At 41.4% G+C, this 20,494-nt stretch overlaps 1 protein-coding gene across 1 annotated transcript in view; it reads left to right on the forward strand.

The window, feature by feature from the left end:
- ptprn2 (protein tyrosine phosphatase receptor type N2) overlaps positions 1 to 20,494 on the forward strand; it is a 259,239-nt gene that overhangs the window by 211,125 nt on the left and 27,620 nt on the right. Inside the window, exons 12-13 of the mRNA XM_024393119.2 lie at positions 12,502 to 12,717; positions 16,267 to 16,476. Coding sequence (XP_024248887.1) covers positions 12,502 to 12,717; positions 16,267 to 16,476 — 426 coding nt within the window. The remainder of the gene's footprint in view (positions 1 to 12,501; positions 12,718 to 16,266; positions 16,477 to 20,494) is intronic.

Here is a 20,494-nt window from a genome sequence, read left to right on the forward strand (position 1 = left end):
TAATCATAAGTCAGTTTGGAAGACTTTGTTTAAGGCCTCTAGAAGTGCAAGTGATATAAACACCTAGTATGCATTAAAATACTGTAATATGAAAATGCCTACAGCCAACCTACTTGCTGTAATCCCTTGTATTTTCTTACAGTTTAACAGTCACTTTTACTGTATTGTGTTTCATTGCTCTGGCATCAAATTCCTGTTAATTTCTCAGTATTGTATTGGCACTATACAGAGATTGAGATAGATAAGACATTGTATGTAATTACAATTATGTTGAAGACCAATGTATCCTTAACTACAACAACATTCTCAGTAACGGTTGCAGAAACGTTTTACTTGCTGTGACTGTGATATGTGTTTGTTTTCTATCAACCTGAATTGAATACGCTGACTGTAAGTGTGCCCCGCTAAATTACCAAAATGTAAATGTTAATGTAAAAAAAATGTACCTTTCAGAGAACACCGGGTAATATGTCTCTGCAAGGGTAATTCCAGGAATATACCGTAAATTAGATTACAGTAACATTTTTAGTAGTGTAAAATGGATTACCAAAACTTACTGGCCAATTGCTCTCAGTAAATTCCGATTCATTTTACAGGGAATGTTTTACAGTGAGTTGTAATTCCACCCCACAGAATACAGTACCATATCATATCTTTGGAGTGCCAAAAACCTTTTGACCGCTAGTGGGTGCATGGTATAGTTGTTTCTGGCTCATTAACATATTTTGAGGCATGTCTATTATGAGGCTACATTTGTTGCACCCATGAGTGGTTATAGTACCCCATCAATTTAAAATGTATAGGGGACAGATTGGATTGGCAAGCGTTAAGCCTCAAATGGTTGCCCATTTTGTCCTTTTGACCTGTTTGGAAGCCTTTGTTGAAGCTTCTAGAAGCGCAAGGGATATAAAACACCAAATATTCGCGAATATGCTGTAATGTTTATAAACACCACTTAGCAGCCAACCTGGTTACACAATCCCTTGTTATTACAGTAAAATGTTGTGAAATTCAAACCCCTCCCCTCAACAAGTTTCATTCATTACGGTAGCGTTTACTCCTGTACGATTATAATACAATATAATACAATTTCACAGTATCGCATTGTCATTACACAGTGCTTGCTTTGATACCGTATTTATATCACAGTAGGTGTAGCGTAATATGAAATACAGAATTTGACTTGCCACCGAGCTGCCCGTAAACTACTGGAAATTCATGGCAAACCCTTTACAGTGTGGACTATAAAACCATATGGACTTATAGGCTGTACTGTATATATCAGGATTTGATTTGACCTGTTGTGTTAGTTATTCTAAGTAGTCTGCACCTCCAACCCAACCTCCAGAGGAAAACATGTCCAGGGCAGGCGAGGGAAAACATACACCTCCCTAACACACACACACACACACACACACACAGACTCTAACATAACAAATGTCTACCCATGGAGGTTCATTCAAAGCAAGATGTAGAGATAAAGGGGGAGGGATTATGCCGAAGATTTCACATCTGAGATGCCTGGCATACAATCTATTCAACTGAACCATAAGCATGCATCCCATCCTCAAATGCCGGGATTGTCTATCCTAACCCCATGTTCCTCGCCAGATATGGTACATTTTCATAATAGCACCAATACCATCACCAGGCTTTTCTCTTTTCTTTTTTTTTTGTTGCAGACGTTGTGTGAGTGTGGGTTGCTACCCCATCTTCAAATGTAGGCTAGATGACAGGCATAGCATTTACCTTGATCAACAGCATGTTTATAGCTTTGAACTACTTGGCATGGGCGATGGTTGGGCTGAGATTCACACAGAATGAGAAGGCTTATTTGAACAAGGTAATCTGAGAAGAACACCAGAATGACATGGTTGACACACGTTTTGGGGTTGATACACATTTTCGGTTAGGGTCTCCAAGTTAAGGGATGAGAATATGAGACAGAGCAATTCAGGTGTTTGAAGTGAAACATAGAATTGGGACCTTTTTTCCGTCTTTGAATGTTTTTCTTCTGATTATCCACCAGGACAGATGCTTGCGCACACATTTACATTCCCTTCTCCCTCAACTATTTTTTTGTTTTGTTTAGAAAAATGAGAGGAAAGAAGAAAAAAGAGAGGATAAATGAGTCATCCAGATGCCTTTCCATGTTTGTGTTCTCTCCATCGCTCGTTCTACGCTGTCTCTCGTTCTGTGATTTTATCAAGCTGGGACTGATGTTATTGCAATCAAACACATTCTAAATCTGTGACCGTACTTTGATATTTTTTTTGGTCAGTTCCCTAATAAAAGCCTGTTTCGTCCTCATTTCGAATCAATCAAACATCAACACGCGTAAGAAAACCATCAGTTGTAAGAGGCTCAGACGAGATGTCGTGTTTTTTTCTTCTTCTCCTCACATCTTGTTACATGCCTGCAGCAACAACAATAACATCTGGAGTATCTCATAATAATAACCCCCTAAGTGTTTTGCACAACATCTTCTCGGCATTAGAGAAAAACCTAATCCTCCAACACCTTCCCCTAAACGTAGCTACAGCTACCACTGCAACTGTCTCGCTCACATATTGGATAAATAATTAACCCCCCCCCCCCAAACCCATCCCTCATTTCTAAGACCATAGTACTGCTTTGGTGTTAGTACACATGTATGCACATTTATCTGTGAGTGTGTAATACATTTGAATGGTTTGTCTCCCGTACATGGCCAGGTAGCGAGCGAGTAGCAGGCAAGTGCGGAGGCAGTGTGTGGTGCATTAGGATAATCTGATCTCATTATACCAGGGTTTGTATGTGGACCACACTTTCACCAGGCCTTTCATCAGCCCTTCCTCCTTCTGCTGCTCCCTTGCCTTTTATATCCTGTTTACTCAAATATATTACAAGGCCTGAGGTTTCAACCGAGTCTCTAATGTCTCGCTTGTGGACACACACACACACACACACACATAAATGCATACACACATACTGTCATGGCTGTGTGGGCTCTGTATTTCTGTGCCCTGATACACTTGATTCTGACATTTGTTTAACATTCCTTCTCCTCTCTCCCTGACATTGTGAAGTACATTGTACTTTCTGCCCCTGTGCAAACATTGTCTTTACTGTTTCAGCTTTTTATTAGAAATGTGAAATGTGTCATGGAGGCAAACAGTGGGACAGCTGTAAAGTGTACAGACAGGGCTGTTGAACTTGCTGCAGTTGCAGAATGTCTTCCGGAAAATGTCTACTGTCATCTGCTATTTGATTGATTGAAATGCTTTTGTTTGATGTGTTGTCACCATATCATACAACTACTACACATGGAAGAGTCCACATTCCACTGGGTTTGGAGATACTCTGCCTAGCCACCATGGGTTGCGTCCCAAAATGGCACTTTATTCCCTATGTAGTGCACTACTTTTGACCTGGGCCTTGGTCAAAGGTAGTGCACTACGTAGGGAATAGGGTGCCATTTTGGACACAGCCTGCAACTTCAAGGCTTATTTTCTATCTGGACAAGCTCCTCGGAGTTCTATAACCATTGGTCCTGCATGCACAAGATGTTACACAAGTCGTGAAATCTAGTGTGCAGCGTGTAATGGTTGTAATGTGTGAAATGTGGCCATTGTTTATGTGTTTCTGCATGGAAAAAAATAACTGTTGGAGTTAGAGTCACTCTTTCTTCGCTTCTCTACTCTTCTCTTCTACACTGTTAAAATGAAGTGGTTTGTAACACCAAAACGAATGGCAACTGAGCCACTAACTTGAAGGAGACTAAACCCTAACTTTGCTGGAGTATTGAAACACATCATCCTTTGAAACATTACATGGTGTGTTGTAACACCATTTAATCAAGTGTTGAGCAACAACTTGCCAGGGACATGGAGAACTAACAGAAAATATTTGAAAAAACGATTTTTGTTTCGAGCCTTGTTTAGTGGAGAATTAGATACCTTCTCTTTTGGCGTCGTTTCCTCCCTCTAAAGCTTCCAAACACCATTATGACACTGTATTTTGGATCCTGTCTAGTACAGAATCAGATGTTTTTTTTCTGAAGTGTTGATGTTTAACATTGTTTTATGTATTTGATCATTTGCCATTTTATACCGTTTTGGCAGGCATTGTCAGACACGGTGTTCAAACCACCAACACTAACTCAAGGCTGAACTGCAACAATTGAGGAATCTGCCCTTGCCTCTTCCATTGACAATCATGAATGTGGGAATGGGTGCTGTCCTCATTGAATGTCAATTGGTCTAACTATTATTTAAACCTCATGGCACAACAAGCTCAATACTAATATATAAATATACTTTTCTTTCTCACACATGCGTACAACATTGTGTGAAAGAATCATGGAGTTAAAAATATATATTACCCACAGTCCTCTAAAAACAGAGTGAAGTGGCAAGATAGGAAATGCAAGGTGATTAAAACCAAAGACTTCAAATGAGTTTGATCACTCCATTTTCCCTCTTTTTGGTTACCCTCATGAAAGATACTTACATTTTGAGGAACATATTATTTATTCTTACCTTATTTGGGTCAAACGAAATGAACAAATCATTGAAACAACTTACATAAATGTTTTTAAAGAGATTTTGACACTTTTTTGAGACAGTAATGAAATGACAGAGGGGATACAGATAGGAGGGATAAACAGACTGAAGGGTTGGAGCAGGGAATTTAACCCTGGTCATTGGAAGGGAGAGGGGTGACTAAGCCGAGTGCGTTACAGCAAGACATTTTCAAGAATAATTTCTTACCGTCTGGCTGTGTGGTTGAGTGGGTCAAATTCTACGGAAATGTATCATCTTACTGCACCTCCTTTTTCCAATCTGTCTAAATGAAGCATTGAAATAATTAAGGTGGGATTCCACACCCAAAAAATATTCTCCATTGTCTCTTATCATCAATCAATATTTAGGCTATAAACCATTTGCATTTATAAACCATTGATTGTATGAAAAACTGTTGTAGTGTTTTGATGCTACCTTTTTACATGCACTGAAACCCCCAAAAGTGTTTTCACAGCACTCTCTTAAAAACATCAATATTCAAGTTGAAGAACCACTTTTGGGTATTTCAGAGTACTTCATTTCTGTTTTAAAACACATTATCTGCATTCAAACACTTACATTGGGTTTACATTCAAACACCCTCCAAAACATCTTAGGTACACTACTTTTCATGGTTTCATTACACAATCATTGTGTTTTGAGACTTTTATTTTTACAGTGTACTCTCTCGCCTAGAAGGTGTTAGTGGTGCTTGCTGGTGATTGGCGCTTGTCAAGCATTTCCTAGATGCTCCTTGGCATGTCAATTTGCTTTCTCCTGCTTGCTTGGAATGAGGGTGGGGTTGGGTTGGGTGTGTGTAGACCTGGATTCAAATACTATTTGAAATCATTAAAAAAATATGTTATCTGTGCCTGAGCTTGGCTAGCTTAATGGACCAAAAGAATATTCAGACATCCACAAACTCTGGCACTCCAGGCAGGCTAGAACAAATGCTCAAAGTATTTAAAAGATTTTAAAATACTATTTAAACCCAGGTCTGGTAGGGTAAGTGGTGAGGGGTGGATGTCTACTGAACCATTCATTTTAAATAAGAGGGAATAGTGTATATCTCAGGAAAGGCTTTAGATTGTTAGTGGACACAGGAGGTCCTTCCAGTTCAGTGGTGAATAGGATACGCATGGTTATACACCAGTCTTGGTCTGGCTGGGAGACTTATTTTCCACCACTTAAGCCAGGGTTTCACGCACCACTTTACCCTAGCCAGGGATGAACTCTATAACAAAACAGTTAGTTGGTATATAATTAAAAAGTGTTTTTTAATCGTTTCTACAAAACACATTATGGATGATGACTAAATATGTAGCCAGTGAGTTATGAATTATATATAATGATCTGTTTGATTTAGAGTAATGAAATTTGGCACACATACTCAGGGATATGAGTCTAGTTAACCTGTAAAGTAAGGTTTAGTTTCGCCGCATGGTGGCACTGTTGGACAGGAAACGCCGTTCATGCAAGCTCATTGACTCATAGCGGCCATATTGTTTGAGCTAGAGTCCTGGAAAATGTTGCATTTAACACCATGGGTACGTAGATGCTGTGTACCAAATATGGTGCCGATTGGTCCAGCGGTTCTGGAGAAGAAGGCATTTAAAGTAGTCAACATCCTTACAAATATTCCCGAAATACATCAAAGGCATATTGCATTATCTGACTGATGTTGAGTTCTGATATTTGGCAAGCATGGTAAGGATTACAGAAGCAGCTTATCCTAGGGCGATGTGTCCAATTTGTCCTGATGGTGCCACAGTGGGCCCACAGCTTGAACCCCGGCATTGCTTCTTTCAGCCTTAATTTTTTTGTCCCCCTGTTCCCACTGACAACTCCAGCTGTCACACACTGGGACAATGGAGAAGGGGGGCTCTGAATACATTTTTTTTTTTTTTTTTACTGGAGAGCCCCCCCCAAAGACTTGTCATCTGCATTTGACAGGAACCCCCAGCCCTCCCCACTTTACCGCCCCTTTCCCTTTCTCCTTCCTTTTCTCTCCCTCTTCTCTCCATAATCCTCCTCTCCCTGCTTGGTGCAGCTGTTGCTGTCCACTGGATTTTTTTCTTCTTCTGCCTAATAACTAATTGGGAGTTTTAGTGGGATTTTGTTTGTAAAACTTTTGTACTTTTTTCTTATTTAAAAAAAATAATTGATCAGCATTTTCTTACATAGGCTATCAACTCATATGTTTGTCTCAGATAGGTCTACACTGAATTTGTTGTTCAGTCTATCCTGTTTTCTACAGTATTTTGAGGCACTAAAAATCACTATACAAAAATACGGCCTACCTCCTCATAATTTTCATTCACATTAAGATTGTGAAGTCACAACGGATGGACACCCCACCCCTCTTTCAGTAAAGCATACTTTCATTCTGGCTATTACTGTATTTGGGAGAGTGAGAGCAGGGAAACGGGTGGACTGGAGAGTCCCAGAAAACCGCAATTCACACAGAACACAGAGACCCCAAGTAGCTTAACAAATGAGTGACTAACCCGATGTCCATTCATATCCCCCCTCAGCCCACAAGCTTATTAGCCAACCATCCCTCCTTGAGCATTCACTGTCGACAACATGTGGAGCCATCTCTATAGCAACCAGTGGATATGACATGTGCAACAGACAGGGACTTCTCAGCAGCTGAATATAAGGAGGGGCTCAGCCGTGCACTATATGATCTAAAAGTATTTTTAAAAACCTGTCTCCCCTTCTTTCATTGGGTATAGAGACGCTGAAAGGACTCACTATAGGCTTCTGCAGATTCTTGCAAGGCTCTGAAAATCAGGCGGGCATATCCCCTCGTTCGTTCTCCTCTTTATTTTCTCTTTTCCTTTTTCTTCTCAATCTTCCTGCTCGAGCATTGGTAGCCGCAGTCTTTTGTTGGCTCGCGAGGCGCATGGGACGCTGGTAACTTCTGGGGAGGAGAGGAATGAGTGGGAGGCTGGTCATTACGCTGGCCACTCACAGTAGTGGAGCTGCGTTTTGCCGAACCTGCTCTCTGGAATACAAGACATATCTCCTATTTATTGCAAACCCTCTGACTTGCGCATCAACATGCATTTAGGTAACTATTTTCCAGCATGTGTTATAACCTATCTTGGCTGTGTTTTCAAGGTACCGCTACAACTAATGCGGTTTGGAGAACTTGTGTGGGAGGCATCAATTTATAGGCTATCGTTTTTATGAGAAATTTCTTTAGATATATATATATATATATTTTAAATGCATATTTAGCTTTTTTTTCTAGAATTGCTTAAATTACAATTGATGTGCAATGCATGCCTGAGTTGAGTGCTTTCTGTGATTTCGGCCCTCTGTCGACGCTCCAGTCACCGAAGGATGCTCGTATCGTGAGGGGGGGAAATAGAACGAAACTTGTAGGTCATTAAAAAAAACTAGATCAAATTTAGACAGGGATGATCCGTGCGGTAGTAGCGTAACGTGTTTTAGACCTAGCTTAAGTTAAAACAGGTGTTGAAAATATAGAACATATATTTGATGAATAGCAGCACTGGTGCAAGTGTCCATCTGTAGGGAAGATACGTTTTCACTACAAAAAGCGCATTCCGCAGATATCAATGGAATGAATTGATTAACTGAGCGCATTGAGTTTTGGAGAAGATCAGTGTCTTCTATTGGCTAGTGGTTACCCTCAAGTTAAAACAAATCAATATTTGCATAAAAAGTTTGCTGTTATTTCTTTGCATTCATTTGGTCAGTTTATTATCTAAACTGAAATGGATTTGAGATAGGCCTTAGGCTACTTTGTTTTAAAGTAGGCTACACTTGGATGGCAAATAATTATTTCTCATTAAAATAGGAAAAGACATGGATTTAGTTAGGCAAGGGTTTTTGTAAATAGCAATACAAAAATTATAAAACTTTTCATTGAGAATCTCTTGTATATTACTATTTCAGAAATTCTTGTTTGATCTGATATTATCAGACTGAACAAAAGGGCTGAATTTGATGGAAGAAGTTGCTTCTTCATTGAAGGCAATAACATTTATCTCTTTATAAATGTATGTTTATTTCATCACCAAATATTTAAAGATAAAGATGATTATTGGTATTTCAGATTCCAATTAGAGGCATTTTCATGTAGCCTACGGTTTTAATCTAAATAAAGAGAATTCTAAAATGGGTTTGTTTCTAATCTGTCAGGGGGAAAATGTGTTTAGCTGCCTGAATATGTTTTGTATTTCATGCAACAAGGATTTGGGATTTGGTGGTGGTGTTAGTGTGCATGTGTGCGTGAGGGGGGTACCTTCAACTGCCTGAAAGTATTGTGATCACAGTGTGAATGGATAGCCGGATTCCCCTCTGGCCTCTCTCACTGTGACCTTTCTCTCAATCATTTGAATAAACCAGAGCTACCGAAATCCATCTGCCCTTTGTCTTCAGCTAGGTCTGCTAATCCGAGAGAGAGAGAGGGAGAGAGAGAATGAGTGTAAAAACTTTACTGCACACCCTGTGTAAAAAATACTGATTTTTGAGCAGTATATAAGATTATAAGAGCTTTTCTTAAAATCCTAAGTGATTTTCTTAAATTTGTTATAGATATTTCTATTCCCACACTTATAAATTCATACATCTAAATATACCTGTCCATAATAATCCCGTAATGTTTATTAATTTAGGATTAATGTTCATACACTTTAATTTTTTGAAATACATGAAAATGATGATCTGCAAGTAAATCAATGTGATTTATTTTTTACATTTTTTTTTAACTCACAATGTTTTTTAACGTAATGTTATTGCAGTAATTTCATCAATGGTTGTTTGAAAAAATAAGTAATGTTTGTCATCATTGACTGTTTACGTTTCCCCATATGAAATGGTAATTTACAAATCCAATTTAATTCTCACAAATGAACAAAAACCCCTCTCTGGCATAACAAAAGGACTCCTCTCTCTCTTTCCCTCTCAAGAGAATATGCTCTTCGTTCGTTTTCTTTATCCTCTTAGATAGCCTATATTTGAAAAATACATTATCACAAGGGGTGTGAAGAGTATTTAGATCATATTTTTTGCTAGGATCAGTCAACAGCTTCCTACAAAATGAATTTTAGGTACTTTATGTCGTCGTAATAGATGCTTCATATCATTTAAAGTTATATATACCTGAATAATTATTTTGACAGTAACACAGTATAATATTGTTGTAATTATGTCATAACATATTTATAATACCACAAATGTATTTTCCAAAGTTATTGATCTGTGTAGTATTTACTTACACGTGAGAATCATTGAGAATACAAAATTATATGAACATGATTTAAGAAAAGAAACATGGCAGACGATGTTGTGTCATAAAAGTACAATCTGTGATTTTTCTCTCCAAAACATGAAATAAACACTAGATGTCTCACAATATATTTTATGTTAATTAATTTTTTCAAACAAATACATTTAATAAATAATGATTCACTGACATATTTTAACTAAAAACATTTATTTTCATGGAATCCCTTTTCGTGTGGCTTGTTTAAGTGTTAAACTGGTGTTGAGAGAGAAAGAAAGAGGGGGGGAGAGAGAGAGAGAACCATTAACCAAGAATTCCCAAAATGGGACAAACACCAAATTGAGAGTCTGCATGCAGAATTCTGCAAAAATATCCTCCGTATACTACGTAAAACACCAAATAATGCATGCAGTGCAGAATTAGGCCGATACCCGCTAGTTATCAAAATCCAGAAAAGAGCCGTTGAATTCTACAACCACCTAAAAGGAAGCGATTCCCAAACCTTCCATAACAAAGCCATCACCTACAGAGAGAAAAGTCCCCTAAGCAAGCTGGTCCTGGGGCTCTGTTCACAAACACAAACAGACCCCACAGAGCCCCAGGACAGCAACACAATTAGACCCAACCAAATCTTGAGAAAACAAAAAGATAATTACTTGACACATTGGAAAGAATGAACAAACTAGAATGCTATTTGGCCCTAAACAGAGAGTACACAGTGGTAGAATATCTAACCACTGTGACTGACCCAAACTTAAGGAAAGCTTTGACTATGTACAGACTCAGTGAGCATAGCCTTGCTATTGAGAAAGGCTGCCGTAGACACACTACCCACAGAATTTCGTGGAAACAGAGCTGCACTTCCTAACCTCCTGCCAAATGTATGACCATTTTAGAGACACATATTTCCCTCAGATTACACAGATCCACAAAGAATTCAAAAACAAACCCAATTTTGATTAACTCCCATATCTACTGGGTGAAATACCACAGTGTAAGCATCACAGCAGCAAGATTTTTTTTTGAGAGAGAGAGAGAGCGAGAGAGAGAGAGAGAGAAAGGACTGCTGCAGCAGACTGACGCTAGCCACAGTTTCAGACTAAGCTTTTTTTCAATCCAGTGTAAGTCCTTATCTATCATACTGAACGTATCTATCATACGTTCACTCATACTCAATCTGCCAAAGGCATTGATGCAATAGCTCAAAGGTAGCCGAAGCTTTGCTTCTCTCATCTACCCTCTATGCGCCTTATTAAACGACTCCTCAGTTGCTGTCAAGCCACTTGGCTGTTGACTGAAGCTGCACGTCACACACACTCACCAGACCAACATGGCCAATCGGTGTGAGCGTGTTACCAAAGGCCTCAGCATGTATGCAGTCCCCGCAGGTTAAAGTGACCATGCGTTATGACTATTAAAAAATATATATAATAAATGCAGCTATGTTTGTACCTTACCCTTTTGAACCCCACGACTAAGTACCATGTTGAAGCGGTTGATGATTGTTGTGTGTTTTTGGTTTGATTGAAGTTGAAAACCCTTCTGCAATGACGGATGTAGGAAATTCAAGTGTATTGAATAGATGAGGGTGTATGGGCTTGTTGATGGGGTGGATGGGCCACTAGTCCATTTTGGGAAAGGGGGATACCTAGTCAGTTGTACGACTTAATGCATTCAAGTGAAATGTGTCTTCCGGCTTTTAACCCAACCCCTCTGAATTAGAGAGGTGCGGGGGGGCTGCCATAATCAACATCCATGGCGCCCGGGGAACAGTGGGTTAACTGCCTTCTGATCAGGGGCAGAACAACATATTTTGTCCTTGTCAGCTCAGAGATTCGATCCAGCAACCTATTGGTTACTGGCCCAACACTACCACTAGGCTACCTGGGTTCACTTATTAAATGGTGCTAAAATCTTCACAGTGGTCCATGCACTTACTGGAACCCAGGGATAGGCTACCCAGCCTGGCAGCCTCACAGGGGCCTGTGAGACAATACCATGCCAATACCATGCTATTCTCCTTGGCTTAGCTCCAGGGAGGGGGTTAACAATGTTTCTGAAAGGTTCATTCTGGTGGGCTTCTGTTGGGTAGACCCAATCTGAGATCCCCCTTTCAGGCCATCCTAGCAATTACTTCAGGGGCCTTGGCCAGGGCCCTAATCCAGCCAAACTCAAAGCTGGAAGGCTAATTAGTGACAAGCTTTTACTGTCCAAATCTCCTGTAGCTGCACAAAGGCAGGTCTCCCTATGCCAGAACAAAATGGGCCCTAAATGTCTATAGTGTGTAGGCTGGACAGAAGAGAGTAATAGGACTTGAGCGATTTTGAATGCACATTATAATACTACTATTAGTGTAAGGTAATGAGTAGGCTGGGCAGGGAGTGAATCGGGACGGGGATGAGTGGGCGTGGCTGGGATAGACAGGGAGGGAAATACTGTGTTAATTTGTCTCCATATTTCTGTAGAACAAATTACAAAAATCCCTTGTTTTGGGATTTTCTAACATGGAAGTTATGCTTTTCCATTTGCCAACAGATTCATGTCAATTTCAGTATTTGTACATTTTGTCATTGGTATGTGTGTGCATATGACACCCTTGTTTCTCCAAATATGTGATGAAAATACTGCACCGCACAAACATTGCCGTAACCTGGATGTATAGGCCGTTTTCTCATCCCCTTTTCTCTCTCCCAGAAGGGAAGCTTGAGGCAGATCCCGGTGGTCACGGAGAGTCGTCTGGAGTCTGGTCAGTTCCTGGTCTTGACTGTCATCTCCATGGTCCTGATCATGGGGGTGCTGGCAGCGTCTGGCTGGCTCTTCTGCCTGCGCCACCGCTCCCACCTCCAAATGAAGGAGAAACTAGCCAGCCTGGGGACTGACACCAGTGCTGATGCAACTTCAACCTATCAGGTGAGAGGAGCCTCCTCGGCCTCAGCCAATCACAGTGCAGCGGCTGAGTGCTCTACTGGTAGAGCATGCGCACTAGTCCCGGTCCTTTAGTCTGATTGGTCTGCAGTGACACTTAGTCGCTGTCTATTGAATGAGTTGATTTTAAGGGAATATCTGGTTGTTGTTTTGTTTTATTGTCACACTTGTGACAGTTGGTTGTAGAATGTGTGTTTGTTCATGATAGAGATAGGTTGTGATGTAAGGCGGGTGTTATCAACAGAATATATGGCTGTGTAAAAGTATGTAACATTTCTGTCACCCGATTGCAAGATTACCCTTCATTTGATTCTGTATTATGGGGAAGTATTTTTTTGTGGTTTGGTTGTAATTTAAGACTTCAAGGAAATAGAATAAACAATTACCAGTCAAATGTTAGCCTCGTAAAAAAAACAGCCTGACTGCTGCACTCAGCCTGGTTCAACAAGGCCAGTCGAATGTATCTAGAAGTCTACATTTCTGGTAAAGCCTTGATATTCCAGTGAGAGTTGTATTGGCTATGACCTATGACTAACGGGTTTATTGTGTGACCTATTCCTTCCATTCCTCCATGTTTAGCGGCCGGCTGGTTGGCCGGCTCGTATTGATTTTGTCTTGGGCTCAGCTGTGCTCAGCGTGGACACTCAGTGCACATCCACCCATCACATTTGCATTCTCAATATTTAGTCAGCCTTTCACAGTGTCACCTTTCCCGATCGGGGGGGGGGTTAATGGACTTTTACAATATTTACAATATTTTATTCTTTGTTTACAATATATAGGTGTTGTTGTAGCCTCATATTTCCTATGCACATACAAGAGCAGATTCATTGTTATATAATGTCGAATATTTTGGACAACTTAGGATGTTGGCATTCAGCCAAGGTGGTGGAATATTGTTTTTTTATTAAGACAGTTCACATAGATTCCCAGTTTTTTTTTCTGGCGCCCCGCCATTAAAAGCTAGTTAAAGGCATAGTTTACCTAAATTACAAAATGACATATTGGTTTCCTTACCCTGTAACCAGTCTATGGAGAAGGTATGACAGCAATCCATGCTTTGGTTTTGTTTCCCTGGCACTGTTTCCACATGCTAAAGTTTTAGCATTTGTGACACAAATCCCATTCAAGTCATGGGACCGATATTAGCTTTTTTCACGCATTATGTCTAAATCATCCAAAAGTATCTCAAATTGATCGTGAAGCCCAACAAAGTCACGTATAGATGTTTTGAACATTTTGCGCAAAAAATGCTAGTATCTGTCCCATGACTTGAATGGGATTTATGCCACAAATGCTAAAACTTTAGCATGTGGAAACAGTGCCAGGGAAACAAAACCAAAGCATGGATTGCTTTCATACCTTGCCCATAGACTGCTTACAGGGAAACCAATACAAACCAAGGAAACCAATATTGTAATTTAGGTGAACTATCCCATTAAGGAGGACAATTATGCCTTTGCAGCCTAAATGGAGGATGCTTTATGTACGAGCCGGTCCACGGGGGACACGAGTGTACTGCTGGGAATGCCCATCAATCTTAGACTATAGTGCAGATCTAGCAGCCACTATCGGCTGCCTAAGCTAGTTGTGCCTGGGCTAAATGCTATTTTTCTGGGACATATATCCTCTCTGCTTCCTCTTTACTGGGGGGTATATGCAAGTAAAAAGGGTTGCACAAATTACAAGGTTTTCCAGAAATCCCGGTTGGAGGATTCCCTGATTTCCTGTTCATTCTCTCCTCCACCTACTCCAACTGGGATTCCTGGAAAATCTGGACATTTTGGCAATGTTAACAGAATTGTGCAGCCTTTATGGGCCCATAACGAGAATACAGTTCCATTTGAGATGCAACCCTTGACTCTGTAAAGGTATAGACTAGAGAAACTGGATGAATTATTAGGTGGACATGGAAAGTGCCCTGAGGCCGTGGCCCAGGGCAGATTCTCATGGTTATAATGATTAAGGTTTGACGTAGGGAAAGCTGATCCTAAACCAGGGCATAGGGCCTGGTCTCTGGAGTGAAATATCACAATAATAGATCATGAGATAGACTAGTAGCAGTGTGCTGCTTTCAGAAGACGTTTACTTACACGGCCTTCTGCCGTCCTGGCTTGCGGCTATGGGCCCTGGCTTGCGGCTATGGGCCCTGGTCAAAAGTAGTGCACTTGTATGTGGAATAGCGTGCCCTTTGGGATGCAACCCTGGTTGTTAATTGTGGTTGAAGATCAGTCTGTGGGTCTGACTGGTGCAAGCTACACACCAAACACGATGGGCTTCGCAGATTACTGTGAATATAATGGTGAAATGTTCAGCTCCAGATAAGACTGACACTATCGGGAGTGGGGAAGTAGGAAGGGGGAGAGAGGGGGTTTCGGGTTCTGTAAGATTGCATCCTTCAAACTATCAGATGTTTTTTTTTTCTTATCTTTTCTTTCCTCTTTTGAGTTGGGGGAAGATGACTGGCTGGCTAGATAACGCCCAGTCTCCAAATCCCTAATGGAGCGTCGGTGAGCACAAGGCATGGTGGGAGAAAAGCTGAGTCATTTTGTAGAGAGGAGTAATCTTCATGGTGGGGTGGCGGCAGTGGGAGAGAGTCTTTTATATCGACATCTCCTCTGAATCTCTCTGATTCCCATAGAATAACAATAGAATTTCACCTGCGGTATCAATCCAAATGCCAAAGTAAAGGCCTTACTGTAGATGTGAATACATAGGCTGCTCATCTCTGTTGTAGCTTTGTAATTACGAGAGAGTGGCTGCTCAGTTCAAAGAAAATCCTTTGGGTTTAATGTATTGATTCCCTGTTATGTATACATTTCTTTGAGTAATGGAAAATGAGATTCCTCTTCCCTAAAGATGAGTGTGGTTGTTACATTTTGAATGGGGGACAGTATGTTTGTTTCTCACGAGCAGTTATCTTTCATTTTGGGCTGTAGTTTTGTTGTATTTGTTTCTCATCTATTTCACGATTGTCTTCCGAGTAGCTTGTGCCTCCTTATAAGAGAATACATAAGTGCCTAATGTGTTACAAAACAAGTGGCTCATAGGAATTGTTACCAAATTTATACAAATTGAAATCAATACTTAACAATGAAGACATCCCCTGCCAGCCAGCAGCCCAATGCATTGTTACAGTTTATTGCCATTTGTTTTGTAAAATGGTGGCAATATACTGGCTTGACCTGGGCAATTCAAGCGTTTTAAAGTGAACTGCATAACCTTTGACTGTGTTTTCTATTTACTGACATTTATATAGATAGGTTTGCTACAAACCATGCTCCATAGGCCACAGTGATATCCCAGACTTATGCAGTCTGCAAAGATTAACAGGGTGTCATGTGAAATTATCTCAACTAATTAAAACAATGTCTGTCTGGTTTTTGTATTGGAGTCTTCAATGAATGAGAATGAATTTGAGTACTATTTTATTTGCAATATTTAGCCTTGACATTGCAACAAAGTCCTTTTTATTTGATTTGATAATACAGTAAGAATCAACCAGAGGCTGATCAGGTCCTCTCTCCTCTCCAGGAGTTGTGTCGCCAGCGGATGGCTGTGCGGACATCAGAGCGTCCGGAGCGCCCGGAGCCTCTACGGCACCACTCCCGGCTGAACAGCGCGTCGTCTCAGTTCAGCGATGGGGGGCCCATGGCCAGCCCCTCTGCCCGTAGCTCCACCTCATCCTGGTGCGAGGAGCCTGTCCCCGCCAACATGGACATCTCCACCGGACACATGATACTGGTAAAAAAACTATCGTCTGTCTAACCTTTCATCATGGAGAGCATTACATTTGAGCAGACGTTCTTATCCAGTGCAATTAGGGCCAAGTGCATATCGACAGATTTGTCACCTAGTTGTCTTAGGGATTCGAACCAGCAACCTTTCAGTTACTGGCCCAATGCTCTTACCCGCTGGGCTACCTGTCACCCCTATTTGGAGTAAGTGTGGTGTATAGTGTGTGTAGGATAGGATCTGGTCTGGGGTTCCTATTCCCCAAGCACTCAGCCTCCAGCTTTCATTCTGTTTGTCTGTCTGGCTCTGTCTCTCTATCCCTTTCTCTCTCTATCCTGGCTAGATCGCTGCCATTTTTATTTCCAGCTCTGTCTTTCTTTCCATCTCTATCTCCCTCTTTTTCATTTACTTTATCTTGGCCAGTCGTCTCTGTCATTCTTTCTCTTGCTCTTGTTTTCTCTCTCTCTGTCACTCTTTATCCCACTCCCTTGCCACTCTCTCTCTCTCTCTCTCTCTCTCTCTCTCTCTCTCTCTCTCTCTCTCTCTCTCTCTCTCTCTCTCTCTCTCTCCAAAGCGAGACGGATATTGCATTGTGTGATGAGAGCTGTTCAAAAGAGAAATATCATTACCCAGCTGATTGTCAGTTGAACGTTTCAGATTTTTGTTTTGCTTTTCTTTGAAAAGGCTTTGAGTCCCTTGTGGGGCCCCTAGTTGCACACACAATGGATTGTTTTAATTTTGCACAACTTTTGTTTTATTCATTGCAGACAAGCTTGATAAAAGAGATGGATAGATGTCTGGCTGTGTTTTCATTAATGGGGTATAATTCATCACAGTACGTGTCAGGATTTTGTATTGGAGTCTATAGTGAATGAGAATGAATTTGAGTAACGTGTTTAATTCGTCATGGATGGGCTTTATTGCAAATGTCAAGGTTGGTTGAGACACCTCTTTTGAAAACATTTGAATAGAACATATTTGGCCTTTACATTACAACAAAGTCCTTCACTATATATACATAATTTGTATTTGCTTTGATAATACTACAGTAAGAATCAAACATATTCACTGCAGATTCTTCAGAAAACCTAAGTATAATGCACATATAAGCCTCACGGACCTTGACTCCATTTTGACTCCTGAGTGATTGACAAGGAGGTTGTTTCTCTTTTGAAATCCATTCGCACCTCACGTGTAACCATGTGTGAGATTGCCTCGGTATCACTGATGTCAGAGCCAATTCTTTTCATCTCTCCTGTGCTGTTCTCTGTGGATCTCATGCAGCGTGGACGGTGGGAGCGATGAGTACCTTGCTCTACCAAGATTGCATGCTGGGCTGGGCTCTCTTATAGATCACACCTACATCTAAATCACTGGATTAGGAGGCTCTTTCTGGCCCAATCTACTCTTATCCAAGTTTCACCTGGGCTTCATCCCCAATGGCACCCTATATAGTGCACTACTTTTGATCTGAGCCATGGTCAAATGTTATGCACTAAATAGGGAATAGCGTGCCATTTGAGCCATTTGCTTGCACTTGTTTTTTCCTACTAGCACTGACTTTGCTGATAACTTCATTATCAAGGAAACATTTACTTACTACGACTGTGATATGTGGTTGTCTCACCCAGCTACACTATACATACAAAAGTATGAGAACACCCCTTCAAATTAGTGGATCTGGCTATTTCAACGAAACCCGTTGCTGACAGGTGTATAAAATTGAGCATATAGCCATGCAATCTCCATAGACAAACATTGGCAGTAGAATGGCCTTACTGAAGAGCTCAGTGACTTTCAACGTGGCACCGTCATAGGATGCCACCTTTCCAACAAGTCAGTTCGTCACATTTCTGCCCTGCTAAAGCTGCCCCTGTCAACTGTAAGTGTTGTTAGTGTGAAGCGGAAACATCTATGAGTAACAACGGCTCAGCCGCAAAGTGGTAGGCCACACAAGCTCGTTCTTTTTCTCCCCAATTTTGTGGTATCCAATTGTTTTAGAAGCTACTATCTTGTCTCATTGCTACAACTCGAGACGAAGGTTGAAAGTCATACGTCCCCCTATACACAACCCAACCAAGCCGCACTGCTTCTTAACACAGCGCGCATCCAACCCGGAAGCCAGCCGCACTAATGTGTCAGAGGAAACACCGTGCACCTGGCAACCTTGGTTAGCGCGCACTGCGCCCGGCCCGCCACAGGAGTCGCTGGTGCGCGATGAGACAAGGATATCCCTACCGGCCAAACCCTCCCTAACCCGGGCGACGCTAGGCCAATTGTGCGTCGCCCCACGGGCGCGAACCCAGAGTCTCTGGTGGCACAGCTGGCGCTGCAGTACAGCGCCCTTAAAGGCCACACAAGCTCAAAGAACGGGACCTCCGAGTGCTGAAGTGCGTAGCGTGTAAAAATGGTCTGTCCTCGGTTGCAACACTCACTACCGAGTTCCAAACTGCCTCTGGAAGCAACGTCAGCACAACAACTATTCGTCGGGAGCTTTATGAAATTGGTTTCCATGGCCGAGCAGCCACACACAAGCCAAAGATCACCATGCGCAATGCTAAGCATCAGCTGGACTGGTGTTAAGCTCGCCGCCATTGAACTCTGGAGCAGTGGAAACGCGTTCTCTGAAGTGATGAAGCCCGCTTCACCATCTGGCAGTCCGACGGACGAATCTGGGTTTGACTGATGCCATGGGAACACTAGCTGCCCCAATGTATAGTGCCAACTGTAAAGTGTGGTGGAGGAGGGATAATGGTCTGGGCCCGGTTTTTCATTGTTCTGGCTATGCCTCTTAGTTCCAGTGAAGGGAAATGTTAATGCTTCAGCATACAATGACATTCTAGATGATTCTGTGCTTCCAACTTTGTGGCAACAGTTTGGGGAAGGCCCTTTCCTGTTTCAGCATAACAATGCCCCCGTGCACAAAGTGAGGTCCATACAGAAATGGTTTGTCGAGATCGGTGTGGAAGAAATTGACTGGGCTGCACAGAGCCCTGACCTCAACCCCATCGAACACCTTTGGGATGAACTGGAACGTCGACTGCGAGCCAGGCCTAATCGCCCAACATCAGTGCCCGACCTCACTAATGCTCTTGGGGCTGAATGAAAGCAAGTCCCCTGCAGCAATGTTCCAATATCTAGTAGAAAGCCGTGCCAGAGAGTGGAGGCTGTTGTAGAAGCAAAGGGGGAGAACAACGGCATATTGATATCCGTTATTTTGGAGTGAGATGTTTGACGAGCAGGTGTCCACATACTTCTGGTCATGTAGTGTATCTTAAGAGGGAATGCACTAACTGTAAGTCTCCGGTTAAGAGACTTAGACTAAATGACAAAAAAATGTCATGTAAATTTAGGACGCAGCCCTATTAATCATGTATCTGTATTTCTGGCTGAAAGCCATGGACCACATACCGTTATGTTAGTCCTGGATATACAGTGACTTTTCACATTTTAGTACAGGTATTCAGTATTGTAGAGTGAGATGTATATACTGACTTCCAAGGTTCAAAATCAGAGTCAGCGATGTTGGGGTTAGTTTTGTATTGTTGCCTTGACTTTATTCTCTCCTATTGTTGTAGACCTGGTGCTGAGACATATTAAAACATGCAGTCTGTGTGTTTTGGTCACTCACGCTTATTCACCATAAATTAGAATGTGTATGGATTATTTCAATGCACAGTATGTACATACTGTGTAACCAATTTCAAACATACAGTACTCAAAGACAAACAGACTTTTTAGGACATGAACAGTAATAACAGCTATGTGATTTTCTGGCTTTCAGCTCTATTGCTTTTACCTTGTTGTTCCATTTTTGATTTCCCTTGGAGTCATGTTTTACTTTTTTGGGGACTGTTTTTATGCTGTCCAGTAGATATGGTTGTGACGTTGATATAATTTCCGTTCTTACTGTATATGTACCCTCCGTAAATGGTTATTTGTTGCCTCAGAAAATCGATAGCAAGCCCAAGGCGACATTGCATCATTTTTATGACTTACTTCCATGTCAAATCTAATTGAAAACAAA

The sequence above is a fragment of the Oncorhynchus tshawytscha genome, linkage group LG29 (assembly GCF_018296145.1).
Source record: "Oncorhynchus tshawytscha isolate Ot180627B linkage group LG29, Otsh_v2.0, whole genome shotgun sequence".
Taxonomy (NCBI): domain Eukaryota; kingdom Metazoa; phylum Chordata; class Actinopteri; order Salmoniformes; family Salmonidae; genus Oncorhynchus; species Oncorhynchus tshawytscha.